Source organism: Pistacia vera, unplaced genomic scaffold (genome assembly GCF_008641045.1).
Source record: "Pistacia vera cultivar Batoury unplaced genomic scaffold, PisVer_v2 Contig214, whole genome shotgun sequence".
NCBI lineage: Eukaryota > Viridiplantae > Streptophyta > Magnoliopsida > Sapindales > Anacardiaceae > Pistacia > Pistacia vera.
In genome coordinates, this window is record NW_022196018.1 from 2,039,320 (window position 1) to 2,057,469 (window position 18,150).

Sequence of the window (18,150 nt, forward strand, 5' to 3'; positions counted from 1 at the left end):
TATCAATGGAAAGTAAGATAAAGCAACTATTATCATTAGTCTCACATATAGCTTAGTACCAAACCGGAATTATAAAAACTATATTATCAAAAAAAAAAAATTGATAATAATTAATGCGCACATATGCTATATAATTATAAACTAAGAATAAAAATTAATATATTAAAACCCTACCACAATGATATCAATTAGAGTACATATATATTACCGGCTAATTTATAAAAATGACATTCAAATTTCAATTGGAATCTTGACTCCCTAATTTAATATTTTGATCATCTAAAAATTTTCTTCTCTTAACTTTTGTGGTTGGAAACAGCATAAAAATTCTGTCCAAATTGGAACCCAATTCCTTATCTCTGCAAAAATCTCATAAAAAGTTTTCAGATGTTCCATATTTGCAAATTTCAGACATAAACCCTTACTAGAAAAAACCAATTGACTAAAACAAGAACAGTATTTTACTAATTTGAATGTTCTGAAATGGGGTTTTCTTTGGTGGGTTCATTTGGTTCTCATGTTTGGTTGAAGAATTCTTGTCATAAGACTGTAAAGTTTCAAACTTCAAGTGGGAAAAAGAGGTTCAGTGTTAAATTTACTTCAAAGTTTAATTCTTGCCCAGGAAGAGCTTCAGCTTTGCTCTGTAAGAGGGAGGAGGTTGACTTTGAAGAGAGAACAAGCCCTCTTGAGGTAAACCCAGTTCTTAGTTTCTCTAAAGTTTCTAATTTTTCAAATTCTTTGTTCATTCAAGCTTCGACGTTTTGATAGTTGTTATATGATGAGTGTTGATTCAGAAGATTTGAATTGCCATTTGCACTGTAGAATTAGAAGCTAAGAGTTTAATTGAACTATTGGGAGAAGTCATATTGAGGTGGAGTAAAAGATAAATATTGCAGCAAGACTATTTAATAAGAACTGATTTGTTGATTTACATTTGCCTTTGCGTTTGTAGTATTTAGTTTTGATCTGATTCAACAAGACCTCAAAAGGATTGAATATGGCATGCTGTTGGAATTCGCATTTAGCATCTTGTCTCCCTTTTGCTTTCTTAATGGGAGAGGAAAAAACCTCTTGAAGATTCATTATTGCTGGTTTTCCACATTTAGGTGCCATCTTTTGCCGTTGCTTTCTTGTTAGTCGATTTTACGAATATATGTCGTGCATCACAGTGTCAATAAACATGGGGGAGCTATTTCTCTAAATTGGGTTTATTGTTTGAAAGGTTAGAAAAGAGATAGAACAATGCTATGAACTCATACACCGACTAGGGAGGGGAGTTTGTGTACTTGGGTTCTTCAAGGATGGGACCTGATCATCCACATCATGTGCAAGCTCTGGAGTTGAGTAGAGAGGCAAGATATCTCATATTATCATTTTCTCAATTTACTTTCAAATCAATATTTTGTTAATTATGTATGTGTTGGGATGCATGGCGAACAAACATAAGGTGCATTATTGAATAAAATTGTCCTGATGTCTGAGATTTTCCCCATTGCTTACTTTAATTTTTGACTGCCATTGTAGCCGAGCAGATTGCTAACCTCCTGGACTGCACCACGTGGTCCGGGGTTGGTCCTGGGCTCATGGATGCTGTGACCAAAGGTGCTATGCAAGCAGGAAAGCCAGTTGGTGGACTTAAAATAGATAAAGAAGCAGGTGAATGGACAGCCTCTAAATTTCATCCCTACCTACCTTCAGAATCATATCTGACTTGCAGGTAATATTACTATTGCTACAAATTTTACCGACATGTCTCACAGGTTTCTAAGTTGTATGTACTACAATAAAAAATGTAGGTTTTTCTCTGCAAGAAAGCATGGCATGGTGGATGCTGCAGTTAGGAATAGTAGCTCCATTAGAACTGCAGTAGTCTCTCTCCCTGGCGGGATTGGTACACTAGATGAGATGTTTGAGATTCTAGCACTAATTCAGCTGGAAAGGATTGGATCAGAGCTTCCAGTTCCTTTTCTTGTGATGAATTACGACTCGTTTTATGGGAAGCTATTGGACTTTCTTGGTGATTGTGAAAATTGGGGTACTTTAGCAAGAAATGAGGTTGCATCTTTATGGAAGATCTGTGACAATAACTCAGAAGCTTTGTCCTACTCGGCAGAATTCTATGATCTCCCTTCTTTGTTTTGTGAATATATGATTATGATATGTCATTTTTCCTTTTTCACTTTGACATTTCACCCTTTCATAATCTAAATCTCCACCACCATGCATGTGCTAATCCACTCATTATCTATTTTATTTAATTACCGTAATTTATGTTATTAACCCTGCCGACTCTTTTAGGTAAACAATCTTAATGTGTAAACTATAAATTAGCTGAAATTTAACCGGAGTGTCCGGGTCAACTTGCGTACGCCTTGGTTAATCTTGTGATCCATTTTGAACATCTGACAAATCTAAATGACCAAGTAAATCATAAATATGATAAGTGGTCTCAATATGCGAACTCAAGAAATTAATCAGAAAAACAAATCTTCTTGACTGCTAGACTAACCCCTTGGAGTTAAAGTACATTTTAATTACACTTATCCATGATGAGTCCGTGAACCATCCCTATTTTATTTTGATTATCATTAAATAAAAGGATATGTTTGGTAAAATCTTTTTGATAATTTTAGTTTAAATATCATGTATTGAACAAGAACTTTTTTGTAATTATTGAGTAATGTCAACAATTCCATCGAATACGGTGCTAATAACACAGACTAATGTGCACTAAATTAATATAAAAAATAAAGTGTGAAAAATGCATCTAGAAGGCCGAAAATTAATCATTCAGAACTTTCAAACCCAACATTCAACACGCAATCAATTTGGTTTCATAACGAACACAAATCCAACAAAGCATTTCATAATTCAAATCATACATTGTTTAAGTAAAGAAAACTATAGCCTGAATCCTGGTCTCGCCTCTGCCTAACAGGCAACCGGTGCTCAGCCGCTCAGAGAGGTGTCGACGGAGGCTGGGGAAGGTGAACGGTTGCTGCCCATGATGGAAGACAAGTCCCCGGTAGCTGGAGTGGTTGTTTTGTGGATGAGGGAGAACCAAGGTGAGCTGGGAAGTTGAACGGTTGGCTGAAGACGAAGAGACGCGTCGACAGCCGAGGATTCCCGCGGTGGTTCACGGCAGCGGATGGTGAAAGGCGATGAAAATGCTAGGGAACCCTGAGGAAAGGATGGTCCGCACTTGGGGAAGCTGAATCGACGTCGGAGAAGACGAAACGACGCCGTAAAAACGAAGAATCGCGGCTAGAAGGTGGAACGTCGCGACAGAGCAAAACGATGATGTGAGACGTCGAGCGACAGCTCTCGACAATGGGAAGAAGAAGTCGACGCTTGGGGAAGCTGAAACGTCGTCGAAGAAGACAAAAAGTCGCTAGAAAAATGAAGAATCGTGGCGACGCAAATGGTGATGAATGGCAACCGCGGCGGATCTTCAAGGAGATGATGGAGGTAATGTCCGATCGGAGTTTTAGAAGAAGAAGGGTCGCCGGAGATGGTCGAAATCTAGTGGAGATGAGCAAGGGTTTGGGTCTTCGGTGGCTGCTTCTTTTTTACCACGGTTCACGTTCCTTTTATAGAAAATGTGGTAATCTTAGTCCCTATACATTTAAACAGTGACAAAATAAACCCCTTGAAAACATGACATTTTACCCCTTAATAAACATAAATGAGACAGAATCAACCCCAATCCATAAACCATAACCTAATATCAACTCACACCATTTCCCAAATCATTCCAAACATGCAAAATTAGTACGAAAACATTAAAATGTGATTTTTCATCAATAAATTCATAAATTCACAAATTATCTCAATATATATTCAATTAAATCATAACAAAGAGTATTAAATTACTTTAATGGAGTCATTTTTATGATTCTAGCAACCATCAATTCTTGTCTCACTTCAACGCCAAGTTGTATCACTTCCTCCATTATTGGAACTCACAAATGATGTTTAAAAAACCGTCTCTTGCAATGGGTATGCGGGTTTCTTTGTGAGCAAGGGAGATAGAAAGTGCAGAGTCGGTCTTGAAGATCAAAAATTGAAGTCTGTTTATGGATGATAGAAAAATTGAAAGTCTCCATGAAGGGATTTGTGAGTACTAGAAGTGGTGTTGAGGTTGATCATGACATTTTGCCTTTAATATTTTATTTATTCACATTTATGTCATCTATTCAATTTTGTAGGCCCCATTAAAACAAAAAATTTGATCATTCTACAACAATTCTACTCACTTATCAGTGTGTTAAAGCAATGAATGCATTAACATAATCTTTTTGATATGTAAAAAAGATAGCAGATATCATTTCATGACAAACGTTCAAACAATTACTCACTTCTCTTTTTGGTACAAACAAAGTAAGCTCCAAACGACAAAAGATGAAACAAAAAACAAAAATACTCTAGTAACATTTTCTTACAACACTGCCCAGTTTGTCTTCGAGGCTATTCAAGAATTGGCAATACAAGTATCTCCATCTTCGGTTGACGAGTAGAGAACCGATAAAACTCCAGAATCCCACAATAAATCCAAGTGCCATGCTCACAAAGAACCAGTTCACTTCATCTTCATTACCATCTTTCTCTCCTTTGTTCTGATTGTTGACTGTTGGAACCGTCACAATACAATTATTAGGAAGTGGAGGTCCACAAAGTTGGTTTCCTGTAAAACAGGATGCATCAAAGCCACTTAATTGAGTGCTTGAAGGAATTCTTCCGGTTAAGTTGTTGTTAGACAAGTTCAAATGACTCAAAAAGGTCAAACTTGAAATACTTTGTGGGATTTCACCTGAAAGTTGATTTCTGGAGAAATCGATAGACTCTAAAGATCTCATATCGCCAATTTTCTCCGGAATTCTTCCAGTAAAACCATTGTGTGATAGATTTAATGACTGTAATTCTGAAAGATTTGTCACTTCCGTAGGAATCTGTCCAAAGAAGTTATTTTTTGAAAGGTCTATACGTCTCACGAACTTCAAAATTGTGTTGTATTCGACCATGTGACCTTTGTTCACAAGTAGTTCACCCTCCAGATATGTTGAAACATAAGTCGACTCAAAAGTTTCATAACTCATATCGCTTTCCTCATCAGAGCTCTTTGTCATCATAGCACTAAAGTTATTGATGCATCTTGGTATGGTTCCAAAGAAGTTGTTATCTGCAAGGTCTAAGATTTGCAAAGAACTGAGATCACAAAGTTCTTTTGGTAAATGGCCAGAAAACTTATTTGATCTAAGGTTGAGAATCTTCATTCTTGAGAATCTTTCTCCAACCCAAGCCTTGAGATTTCCAACAAACTCATTTTCACCCAAATCAAGCGACACCATACCTGTACAATTTTTGAGTGACACAGGAATTGTTCCAGAAAAGTTGTTTTTGCGAAGCTTTAATAGATGAAGAGAACTTAAATTCCCAATAGAAGCTGGAAACTTGCCAGTGAATCTATTGTTTGCTAAATTCAAGACTTTTAAGACTTCCAAATTCGCCCAACAATCAGGTATAACTTCTGACAAAGAGTTGTTATTAAGGATGAGAATCTCCAGGCTCTTTGACTCATTCAACTTATGACACAAGAAATGGAAAATTGGTCCTGACAAAAAATTGTTGGAAAGATCAAGCAGAGACAATTGGAAGGATATAAGAGGCATTGAACCTGATAAATTATTTGAATTCAAGTCAAGGACTTCAAGTTGAGTTGACTCTATTAAATTTGGAATCTGCCCATAGAGTTGGTTGTGAGAGAGATTTACAGAAATGAAAGGAATTTTGAATAAAAATGTTGGAATAGCATCTTTAATTCTTGAATCGGATATGTCAAGAAATTCTAAATGCTTTTGTGAACGAAGCCACAGTGGAAATTGAGGCCCTAAATGACAAGAGCTCAATACTAGAGTCCTAAGTTGAAAAGGAGGAACCCAGTGATGACTGACTTGGAATATTAATGAATTTTCATTTGCATTAAATTCTAATAATCTTGTAAGATTGGAAAAATGCATCTCAGAAACAGTTCCATTCAATTTGTTATAGCCAATACCAAGATATTTTAACGACGATAGTTCTCCCAAAGAGGATGGAATAGAACCTGAAATAGAATTGTAAAACAAAGAAAAAGTATGTAACTTTTTAAATTGTCCAAGTCTATCAGTAAATTGACCAAAAACTTGACTTCCACTTAAATCCAAAATCTCTAGTTCGTCTGAAACACATCTAGAAAAAATATCAAAGACATCAGATATTGGTTGGCTTAAATTGACAAATGAGATACTGATTGACCTTAAGTTGCAAAGTCGTCCCATTGATTTTGGGATTCCACCTTCAAATCCATTTGATGAGAGATGAAGCTCTTCTATAGATGTCAGATTTCCTAGAATCCCTAACGTGCCTTTCAACCAATTATCATCAAGACGAAGTCCCTGGAGACGGCTAAGTCTGTAAAACCAATTGGGTATTGGAGAATTGAAATAATTTCCAGATAAACCAAGATATCTAAGGGAGGTCAAGTTTTGAAGTCCATAAGGAATTGGACCTTCAAAATGATTATAACTCAGATCAAGGGTCTCAAGAAACGAAAAATTTACAATGGGTAGTTGAGGAAAATAATGGATTCCACAAGAACGCAATTTTAACACTACTAGAGAAGGGAGTGTATTGATCACATGCAGCCAATCAAAGGATTTGCTGAGATCCACACCCCTCAAGTCAAGGTGTTTCAACAAAGAAAGACTAGATAACCACCCTAAATTGTCAACATCTAAACGGCCCAAAGAAGTAGGTAACCACCCTAAATTGTCAACATCTAAACCAGAACCGAGGGCAAGATACTGCAGATTAGAGAGGTTTCCAAGCTGGTGAGGAATTATACCTTGGAAGGAATTTAGTGAAAGATCAAGGTATCTTAAATTGTGCATATCACAAAGAAATTTAGGAATCTGACCAGAAAAATCATTAACGCTCAAGTCCAACGAGCGCAAATGCTTTAAATCAAGCAAAGAGGGATTTACCTTACCACCCAGCATTGACCTATACTGAGGAGAACTAAGGTTGAGCTCAAGGACATGGCCCGTCAAGTTGTCACAGAAAATGCCAGACCATGTACAGCAATCTGCGTGACCAGAAGTCCAAGAGGCAAGCCGGTTGGAATCAACTATCAGATCTTTCTTGAACCTTAAAAGAGCTTGTCTCTCACTTTCAATGCAACCCCGGTAAGAGCTTCCTCCGCAGAAGCTAATGTTGAGGGTTGTGGAAATGAAAAGAAAGGCAAGAAAAATGCTCATGGTTTTCATTTGCGTAGGAAAAGTTTATGGAAAAGGAATTGTGCATGAGAATATTATTATTAGTGGCCCGCTATTTATAGAGTTTCCGTTCACTGAACCACTCAATTAGTTTGTCCTGAAATCAATTTTAAAACTTGCAGGAAATTTCTTTGATCTTTACTGATAACATCAAGATTTTAAAGATGTCAGTGGGCCACGTGGCTCCAAGATCCCCTGTTTCAAAGATAAGTGACCCCTATGGCCACAGAGTCAATTGACCCAAATATTAATTACTTATGCATCAAAATTTCAAAGATATGGGACCCCGTGGCCTCACAATATTGACCTGGAAAAATATCTCATTGCAAATACTTATAATTTTAGTGGTCCAATTAACAGAGTAGACTTCAAGTCAATTAAAGAGGACAAAATATGAAACTTTGATTTAATGAGTCAATAATGGTTACATTATAAAAGTATCAAAGTTTTAATTGAATTTTAATATATCTAATACTTGCTTACTTCACCTCTCTGTTACGTCTTCTTCTTATCACACTGTTAGCCCAAATCAACAAAAGTTTGATCAATGGCTGAAATCACGGGTGTTAACCAAAATCAAGTAAAGGTTGATCAAAGGTGGAAATCAAGGGTGTTAATTCCTAACTAGAGAGACACATAATAACCTCAGGTCACAAGACTAACAATATATCTTCTGTTTTAAGACAATATCAAAGATTCATGGACAGTTCTTTCTTTTGTTTATTACATTTTATATGTAAATTTTTTGTGGAGAAATCTATGGACTTAAGTGATATTCACAAGTTGTATTGATTTGATTTCAATGTGGGTTCCATATACTTTTGTTCTGCAAGTATGCAAATATACTTCACGTTATATCTGATATCAAGTTCAATTCCACATGTTTTACGTGGCACACAAAGCTCAAAAGATTAAAGCCAAAGTATTAAAATTGATAACTTAAGAATAAAAAAAAAAGTTAAAGTAAAAAGTACCATAAATGTGTTTTACGTGACACACAAAATTCAAAAGATTAAAGCCAAACTATTAAAGTTGATAGCTAAAAAAAAAAAAAAAAAGTTAAAGCAAAAAGTACCATAAACGTGTTTAACGTGGCACACAAAGTTCGAAAGATTAAAACCAAAATATTAAACTTGATAACTAAAAAAAAGTTAAAGTAAAAAGTACCATAAATGTGGTGATTAATTAGCGAGGACTTAAATTTAATTATGTATATGAATGCATTGAGTTCTTGACCACAATGGAGGCTTTGCTCTTTCCTCACAAATCTATAATTTAGTCAATAAGATTACAGTAGAAAACTATAAAAGTTTTAATTAAATTTTCTAACCCCTCCTTCAAGTTTAATATATCATTGAAGTGAAAGAATGAAGGAGAAATGCTGACAATACTTGCTTACTTAACCTCTCTGTTGCGTCTTCTTCTTTTCACACAATGTACTGATTTTTATGTAAATTATTGTAATATGTTTTATATTTAATGGACGTTTGTTTAATAACTAGCAAGGAATCCAAGTTAATTAAAAAGAATAACAGAAAACAAACATATATGAGAGCGGTGATCTCTTAGGAAATTACTCTATTTCAAGCTCTATCCAAAACGGAGATCACATAATTTAGATTGTGATTATACTATTATCATTTGAAGCATCATTACTTCCCTTGAACAAGTATTTCATCTTGTCTAACCATATAAATGTTATATCTGATATCCATTCCACATGTTTTACGTAGGACAAAAAGTTTTAAAGATTAAAGCCAAAGTATTAAATTTTGACTGGAAAAAAAAAAAAAAAAAACCAAAAGTAAAAAGTACCATAAACGTGGTGATTAATTAGCATGGAGTTAATTATACATGTGAACGCATTAAGCTATTGACCACAATGGAGGCTCTGCTCTTTCCTCACAAATCACACCACATTACAATTCACACCTAACAAAAAATCTCTTCTCCAAGTCCAAAACATTCTTTGAGCGAGTTGATTTCATACTACAGAAGCAGCTACAACTTTTCATCCATCCAATCAGTTCCAATGGTTCACATTAATAAATTTTGTCGACTCTAAGTCAAATCCTACTCAGCTGACCCAATTAAATCTATTCATCCATAGAACTTCTCATGAATGACCAATCTAATTGCTCAGCTTATCTGGAATAGAAGTTTGAAAAATAGGACCTCACAGTATTTTCCATGTAAGTATCGAGAAAGTCTTACCGTTGATTTAAAGGACATTTAATTAGTCAATAAAGGTTACAATAGTGTATGGGCCAAAAATTGAATTGGAGCTAACGAGGTCTAATAAAGAAAGAAACATTTGATGGCCCAATGCCTTAGCCCAATTCTGGTTGGGTCTATACTTAAATCTACCTTGTGAACTTACCACTATACGAGTTAGACTATCCTACGAGTTAAGCTAAATCGGGTTCCAGCAACAATCCAAAAAAAAAAAAAAAAAGAATTAGAATCCTATTTACTGTCCACTTTAGTCAAGATCCTAAATCTACTTGAAATAATAAGCATAATCTGATGAAGGCAAGGGATAATGCTTCCTTTCTAATTGAGACTTATCTACCAAGTAGGACTCAAAGTTCTTCTCGGACACCAACCTCCTAGTTTCACTGTAAAAACGAAGTTTACAACTAATATGTAGCCCAAAATGTAACTAGCACAATTACTTATCCAATTATATTAACGGAAAGTAAGGTAAAGCAACTATTATCATTAGTCTCACATATAGCTTAGTACCTAACCGGAATTATAAAAAAAAAAAAAAAAATTGATAATAATTAATATGATTTTCTCAACTATTGTTGACATATAACATATAATACGCTAAACAAACCTTAGCTGATTTTCTCAACTTATGTCGGGACCCATTTGTAAGTTGTGAACACCAAACTAGTTGGTCAAGATTTCGACTCTGGAAAATTGCAGGAAATTTCCTTGTTCTTTATTTTATGCAGCAAGATTTCAAGGATAATCTTATATTTAATTGAGCTCGTTATTGAGTAGTTAATTAGGTTTTGATACTTGCATAAAAGGAAAAATAAGTTTTTATAAATTTAATAAAAACAAAAGATAGCTAAGTTTAAAAATTAGAGCTAAAACCGTAAGGACTGTAACTTCCAAGATGAGTAAAAAATAATCGATTAACAAAAAATCTACTCTGAAAATTTCACAAATCAACAAAATGAATAAGGATGGAAAATGAAGTTGTTTGATAACTTTTATTCCTAATTCCGTTGTTTACGTAATGGAATTGAAATCTCATGCATAATCAATTCCTTAAAAATATTTGTAAAGGATTCCTCAAAATTTTGCAAGGAATCCTAATTTTGGAGGTAAGGAATCCAATGAATTCAATAATATAATATGAGATTTATTTATTATAATAGTTTTTAATTTATATTGGCTATTTTATTGGTGAGGGTATTTTTTGTCCACATACCACCCATTTGATTCCTTTCCATCAATATTTCATCTTATATGTGAACAAAGGAATCATAATGCATTCCAGCATTGATTCATTGATCGAATATACATCCATTTCCATTAAAAAAGACTTTTACGACTTTTAATTTCCATTAACAAAGGAATCAATCCATAGAGTACAATTTGGAAAGGCAGCAAATAGCAGAAGATTTTATAGACTTCTATTTCTCTGTCTTCCACTAACAGAGTGGACTTGACGTCAATTATATTTTAAATTCTTTTAAGTCTTCCACTAATATTGTACTGTTTCACTAGAATTAATACACCTGCACAAAAAACAAAAATAATAATAAATATGAAAAAAAAAAAAATAACACAGTTTTCATTTCCTACGGTTTCAAACTAATTTAGCAAATCTGAAATCAAGTGATCCCTGCAGTATGATAGATTCATGGACAGTTCTTTCTTTTCAATTTTTCTCTTTCTTTTGTTTATTACATTTTATATGTAAATTTTTGTGGAGAAATCAATGGACTCAAGTGATATTCACAAGTTGTATTGATTTGATTTCAATGTGGGTTCCATATACTTTTGTTCTGCAAGTATGCGTATGCAAATATGCTTGACGTTATACCTGATATCAATTCCACATGTTTTACGTGGCACGCAAAGTTCAAAAGATTAAAGCTAAAGTATTAAACTTAATAACTAAAAAAAAAAAGAAGTTAAAGTAAAAAGTACCATAAACGTGGTGATTAATTAGCAAGGACTTAAATTTAATTATGCATGTGAATGCATTAAGTTCTTGACCATAATGGAGGCTTTGCTCTTTCCTCACAAATCTATAATTTAGTCAATAAGATTACAGCAGAAAACGATAAAAGTTTTAATTGAATTTTCTAAACCCTCCTTCAAGTTTAATATATCATTGAAGTGAAAGAATGATGGAGAAATGTTGACAATACTTGCTTACTTAACCTCTCTGTTACGTCTTCTTCTTTTCACAATGGAGGCTTTGCTCTTTCCTCACAAATCTATAATTTAGTCAATAAGATTACAGTAGAAAACTATAAAAGTTTTAATTGGATTTTCTAAACCCTCCTTCAAGTTTAATATGTCATTGAAGTGAAAGAATGATGGAGAAATGCTGACAATACTTGCTTACTTAACCTCTTTGTTACTCTTCTTCTTTTCACACAATGTGTTGATTTTTATGTAAATTATTGTAAGATGTTTTATACATAATGGACGTTTGTTTAATAAGCGGCAAGGAATCCAAGTTAATTAAAAAGGATAACATATAACAAGCACATATGAGAACGGTGATCTCTTAGGAAATTACTCCGTTTCAAGCTTTGTCCAAAACAAAGATCACATTTAGATTGTGATTATACTCTTATCATTTGAAGCACCATTACTTCCCTTGAACAAGTATTTCATCTTGTCTAACCATATAAATGTTATATCTGATATCCATTCCACATGTTTTACGTAACACAAAAAGTTTGAAAGATTAAACCCAAAGTATTAAATTTTGACTGAAAAAAAAAATCAAAAGTAAAAAGTACCATAAACGTGGTGATTAATTAGCGTGGAGTTAATTTTGCATGTGAATGCATTAAGCTATTGACCACAATGGAGGCATTGCTCTTTCCTCACAAATCACACCACATTACAATTCACACCTAACAAAAAATCTCTTCTCCAAGTCCAAAACATTCTTTGAGCGAGTTAGCATATAATGTTTACCATTTATTCATATATAAAGCTTGACGACATATTGTCTATCAAAAATTTAACCAAAGACAGTCATGCCTTCTATAAATTTTCTATAGCTTGTGTAGATGCAAAAAATCTACTATCATTAAAATACGGTCTGATCCCGTGAGGTTGAGGCCACTGACAATCCGCTAGACCTGCACACATGAAAGGACAAGCATGAAGCTTCCGAAAAACACCGGGGTGGTGTTTGCCGTAGGCATTCCGATGCTCAAGTCAACAAGGCTAAAAGAGATTATTTTATAAGAATTAAGGAGATGAAGAATTACCTGGAGTCTTGTCGAAAGCTAGGACTACGGCGAAGGCGTCGGGTTCTCGGGAGCAAAAACTTTAGGAGCAAATAGATGGTTTTGAGTAGTGTAGATTGACTATGGGAGATTACATGCCTAATGAGAGGATAAGCCTCTGTTTTTATAGTGAACCCAAGGGGTCGGAATTCTAGTAGGACATTAACTCTTATTTTGGGAGATAATCCCTATCATGAAAGATATATGATTTCTTGACTTTATCAGATTAAGTTTGATAGTTTGAGTAAGATAATCTTAGTAGGACACTAAGTCCTATTTTGGGAGATATTCCCTATCGTGAAAGAGATATGATTTCTTGACTTTATCAGATTAAGTTTGATAGTTTGAGTAAGATTTGGAATCTTAGTAGGACACTAAGTCCTATTTTGGGAGATAATCCCTATCATGAAAGAGATATGATTTCTTGACTTTATCAGATTAAGTTTAATAGTTTGAGTAAGATTTGGAATCTTAGTAAGACACTAAGTCCTATCTTGGGAGATAATCCCTATCATGAAAGAGATATGATTTCTTGACTTTATCATATTAAGTTTGATAGTTTGAGTAAGATTTGGAATCTTAGTAGAAGAGGAAATAGAATGAGATTCTGATTTCCTATTTATGGACTGTTGCAGGCTAATGGGTTGAAACCTAGTTTAGCTTAACTTATAGGATAGCCCAACTCATAGAGTGGGTAGTCACAAGGTGATTTTAAGCATAGGCCCAATCGGGATTTTGTCCAGGCCTTGGGCCGTGACATGTTTATTTCGTTATTGGGTCTCATCAAGCCCAAGACGATTTTTGGCCCTAATAGTTAGCCCCCCACTCTTTAAGTTAAAAAGTACTTAGCTTAGAGAGTAGATTTAATTGAATGAGTGCAGACTGAGTGGATTAGTGATAGCAGCACGTTAGGTCGGATGGATTGTTGTGTGGATTGAGTCGATGACTTGTCGATTTGAGGTGCAAGTCCTTCAGTCGGTCTGGGCCGATTGAATGTGTAAATTTATAAATCAGTCTAGGCCGATCGAAGGTGTATACTTATGAACCGGTCTGAGCCGATCGAAGGTGTAAACCTATGAATCGGTCTGGGTCGGTCAAAGGTGTAAACTTATGAATCGGTTTAAGCCGATCGAAGGTGTATCGGTCTGTGCCGATCGAAGGTGTAAACTTATGGATCGGTCTAGGCCGATCGAAGGTGTAAACTTATGGATCGGTCTGGGCTGATAAAAGGTGTAAACTTATGAATTGGTCTGGGCCGATTGAAGGTGTAAACTTATATATCGGTCTGGGCTAATCAAGATGTAAACTTATGAATCAATCTGGGCTGATCGAAGGTGTAAACTTATGAATCGGTCTGGGCCGATCGAAGGTGTAAACTTATGGATCGGTCTGGGCCGATCGAAGGTGTAACTTATAAATCAGTTTCGGCCGATCGAATGTGTAAACTTATGAGCCAATCGAAGGTGTAACTTATGAATCGGTCTGGGCTGATCGAAGGTGTAGACTTATGAATCGATCTGGGCCAATTGAAGGTGTAACTAATGAATCAGTCTAGGCCGATCGAAGGTGTAACTTATGGATCGGTCTAGGCCGATCGAAGGTGTAGACTTATAGATTGGTTTGGGCTGATCGAACGTATAAACTTTTGGATCGATCTAGGCCGGTCGAAGGTGTAAACTTATGGATCGATCTGGGCTGATCGAAGGTGTAACTTATGAATCAGTCTAGGTCGATCGAAGGTGTAAACTTATGAATCGGTCTGGGCGATCGAAGGTGTAGACTTATGAATCAGTCTGAGCCGATCGAAAGTGTAAACTTATGAATCAGTCTGTGCCAATTGAAGGTGTATGCCAAGTGGAGCTTGTATGGAGCTTGTGGTCGAGTCGGCGTGATCGACTTGTAGTTGAAAATCAATGTATCAGGCCTTGTGGCCGAGTCAATGTAAACCAGTTATAGTTGAAAAAATTATAGATACTAAGTATCGAGACCCTATCAGCGTGACTGACTTTGTAGTTTAAAACCTTTGAGGGCTATGTGGCTCAGTTGGCATGACCGACTTTGTAGTTGAAAACATTTGATTAAAGCTGGAGTAGTGACATGCATGACATTCATGTTTTAAGCAAAGTGTCGAATGGAGAGTCAATATGCATGATGTGCAGTGTTATGGACTGAATGAAGAGTGAGCTAAATGGAAAAATGGGCTGCATTTATTTAAGTAATGGGCCGAATAGAGAAAGATTTAACCAAATAGAGTGTTAGTTAAAAGGAGATAATGACACATACCTTTCCCCTTCAAGTGCTGCCACCCATGCTTGCTGGACTAAGTGGAGAGAGGGGTGTTACTTTTTACGTCAGAGCTAAACCAGTTGAAGTTGAGTGGGCACGTGATTCATTTTTGGGCTGAACCGAATAGGCACACTGATGTTGTATGTGCAGACCCAAATATCATTGAGTGGACTACTTGTGTTGTTTAGTGGTGCTGAGTATTGCTGAATGTTGGCGAGTGAAGGTGCTTATTGGAGTTGAGTGAGAAATCGTAAACCGAGGGCCATGACATATCCTCTTGCATGCTTGGCATCAAACTCGGTGAATTGTTACTTGTATTATGGTAGAATGTTGACAAGGAGCATAAGATACTCCTTGCTAGGAATTCAATCATTGAGAAAAGGAAAGGAGAACAATAACGTCAACTTAGTGAAATGGAACGTGAGGAGGAGTCAAGGGGACTAATCGCAACAGAAAATAACAAAGGAGGTTGAGCCGAAGAGGCTTGCTGCTGAGTATGAGCAAAGAAAATGAAAAAACAGAAATCTAGGGAAAACAGATGAGCGTGAACTTGAAGAAGCTCAGGCACTACTTGAGGAAGCTGAGAAGCGTAGTAAGGAGAAAGGGTATATGCATGAGGGTACATCTCTCTATATATTAAAAACAATAAAAAAAACAGTCACAAGTAGACGGAATGGTGATAACCCGAGAAGGATAAGAACAGATCAAGCTACAAGTGACTTTCAAAGCAACACCAAGAAAGGCACTGTTCTTAAGAGTGTTCTGTTCATCAGTGTTCAGTAGTGTTTTAAGTCTAGAAAAAGGGCATTGTTTTTAGAGTGGCAGAACCTTTGCCCTTAAAACTAGAAAACAAAAGGTAAAGAAAACAAGCAGAGGTTAAGAAATTGTTCTAGCAGTCCAAAAAGGGGAAAAGACTACCACCATGTGCCTCTATATGAAATAAGGACGTGTCTCTATTATCTGTCAAAGTAGTCTCTAAACGAGTCAACTCCATTAGGATGAAGCATACTGTAATTGGTAAAGTTCTTGTTAAGGAAAACAGCAAGGTCAGCGTTGGTGTTGGTTGTTTCGGGTGAAGCTTTATAGGGAACCTTAAAATTTCCATGCAAAAAGAAAGAGATCGGGGGGGGGGGGGGGGGGGGGGGGGGGGGTGATGGTAGAATGGGCACGACAGCGCGACATGGGAGCTCCAGAGAAGATATCGACTGTGAGTGAGTCGGTAAGTGTCGGTGCATTGATAGTGGATGCACAGGATATGAGGTAGACGATAACGAGGAGAAAAAGAAGTTAAAAGGGAGGTTTTGACTCGCGATAGTTTTAGCACGCTTGGTTGCATTTTGGTGATAATTTGTTGCTCCGAACGAAAGTCAAAATGGGTTTTCTAGCTGCACCGAATGGGTCTTAGGAACCGAGCTAAGGGGAGAGTTGTTGTTGGGCTTGACCGAGGCATATGGGATTGACTGACTTTTCTTGCGTACACGAAAGATTCAAGGTGAGGCATGCAGAGCTAAATGAGAGCTAAATCAGCCGCGCGATTACCATGGGCGTTGGTATAAAAAGAAAGACGGAAAGTGTGTGAGAAGAGAGAAGGGGAAAGGGAGAATTTATAGGTGGAGAGTGGCAGTTTCTTAATGGTTTTTTGTTTTGGATCTGCAGCAAATAATTTGGGTTGGATTTGAAGGAGTTTTTGGTAGTGGGAACCGAAAATGTAGGTTCTGCGTTTCTTTCCTTTGAGCAGTGTTTGGATGGTGAGAAAGTCTTTTCTGTTTTTAGAGAGGCTTACTGGCGAGAGGGGCAGTTGGTTTTTATGTTTGACTTTTGTCGGACTTTGAGAAGGTTCACAAAGGTTTTGGGAGGGGAATCTGATTTGGTTTTTCTAAAGAGGAGTCAATGTAGTTGGGTTTTTCTCTTACTGGCGTTGGGAGCAGGGTGATGCTTGGAAAGATGGATTGCAATTTATGCTTCAGGGGGTGATTTCCGTCATTTGATATTCTGCCAAACTTCACTGGTAATTTGATGGTCCCTCGCACTCGTTTGGGTGAAGATGTGGAGATTGACTAAGGTGTGAGGGATTATAAGAGGAGGATGTTGAAGTAAGTAAAAGAGAGAGGAGAAGAAGAAAAGATGCGAAGAATATGCAGACAGAGAATGAGAAGCGTGATTTGTGTTTAGATGCTTCAAGGTATCATATTACACGCTGAATAAATATAATACACATGAAACAGATTATGATATGCCGAATAGATATAATATGACGTGAACAGATAAACCAATGAAGAAAAGTAAAGAAAAAATTTCTTATCATGATGGAACTTTTCAGATTAACGATGTTAGTCGAAGGGAGTTCCATGTCTCCTGTCATGTTACAAGTCATTGTTGGAATAACGATTGTTAGAAGCCCCACGATGGGCGCCAAACTGTAGATACAAAAAATCTACCATCATGAAAATAAGGTCTAATCCTGTAAGGTTGAAGCCACTGACAATCCACTAGACCTGCACACATGAAAGGACAAGTGTGAAGCTTCCGAAAAACATCGGGGTGGTATTTGCCGTAGGCATTCCGATGCTCAGGTCAATAAGGCTAAAAGAGATTATTTGATGAGAATTAAGGAAATGAAGAATTACCAAGAGTCTTGTCGGAAGCTAGGAATACAGCGAAGGCATCGGGTTCTCGGAAGCAAGAACTTTAGGAGCAAATAGATGGTTTTGAGTAGTGTAGATTGACTATGGGAGATTACATGCCTAATGAGAGGATAAGCCTCTACTTTTATAGTGAACCCAAGGGGTTGGAATCCTAGTAGAACACTAAGTCCTATTTTGGGAGATAATCTCTATCATGAAAGAGATATGATTTCTTGACTTTATCAGATTAAGTTTAATAGTTTAAGTAAGATTTGGAATCTTAGTAAGACACTAAGTCCTATCTTGGGAGATAATCCCTATCATGAAAGAGATATGATTTCTTGACTTTATCAGATTACGTTTAATAGTTTGAGTAAGATTTGGAATCTTAGTAAGACACTAAGTCCTATCTTGGGAGATAATCCCTAT

The 18,150-nt window shown here is 36.2% G+C and overlaps 1 protein-coding gene and 1 pseudogene across 1 annotated transcript; one reads left to right on the top strand and one right to left on the bottom strand.

Annotated features, from left to right (window-relative positions):
- Window positions 1-280: 280 nt before the first annotated feature.
- Window positions 281-2,224, top strand: LOC116129850 (annotated as a pseudogene).
- Window positions 2,225-4,424: 2,200 nt separating this feature from the next.
- Window positions 4,425-7,304, bottom strand: LOC116129837 (receptor-like protein EIX2). Its single transcript, XM_031415567.1, has one exon. The coding sequence runs from the start codon at window positions 7,302-7,304 to the stop codon at window positions 4,425-4,427; it is 2,880 nt and encodes a 959-aa protein (XP_031271427.1).
- Between the last annotated feature and the right edge of the window lie 10,846 nt (window positions 7,305-18,150).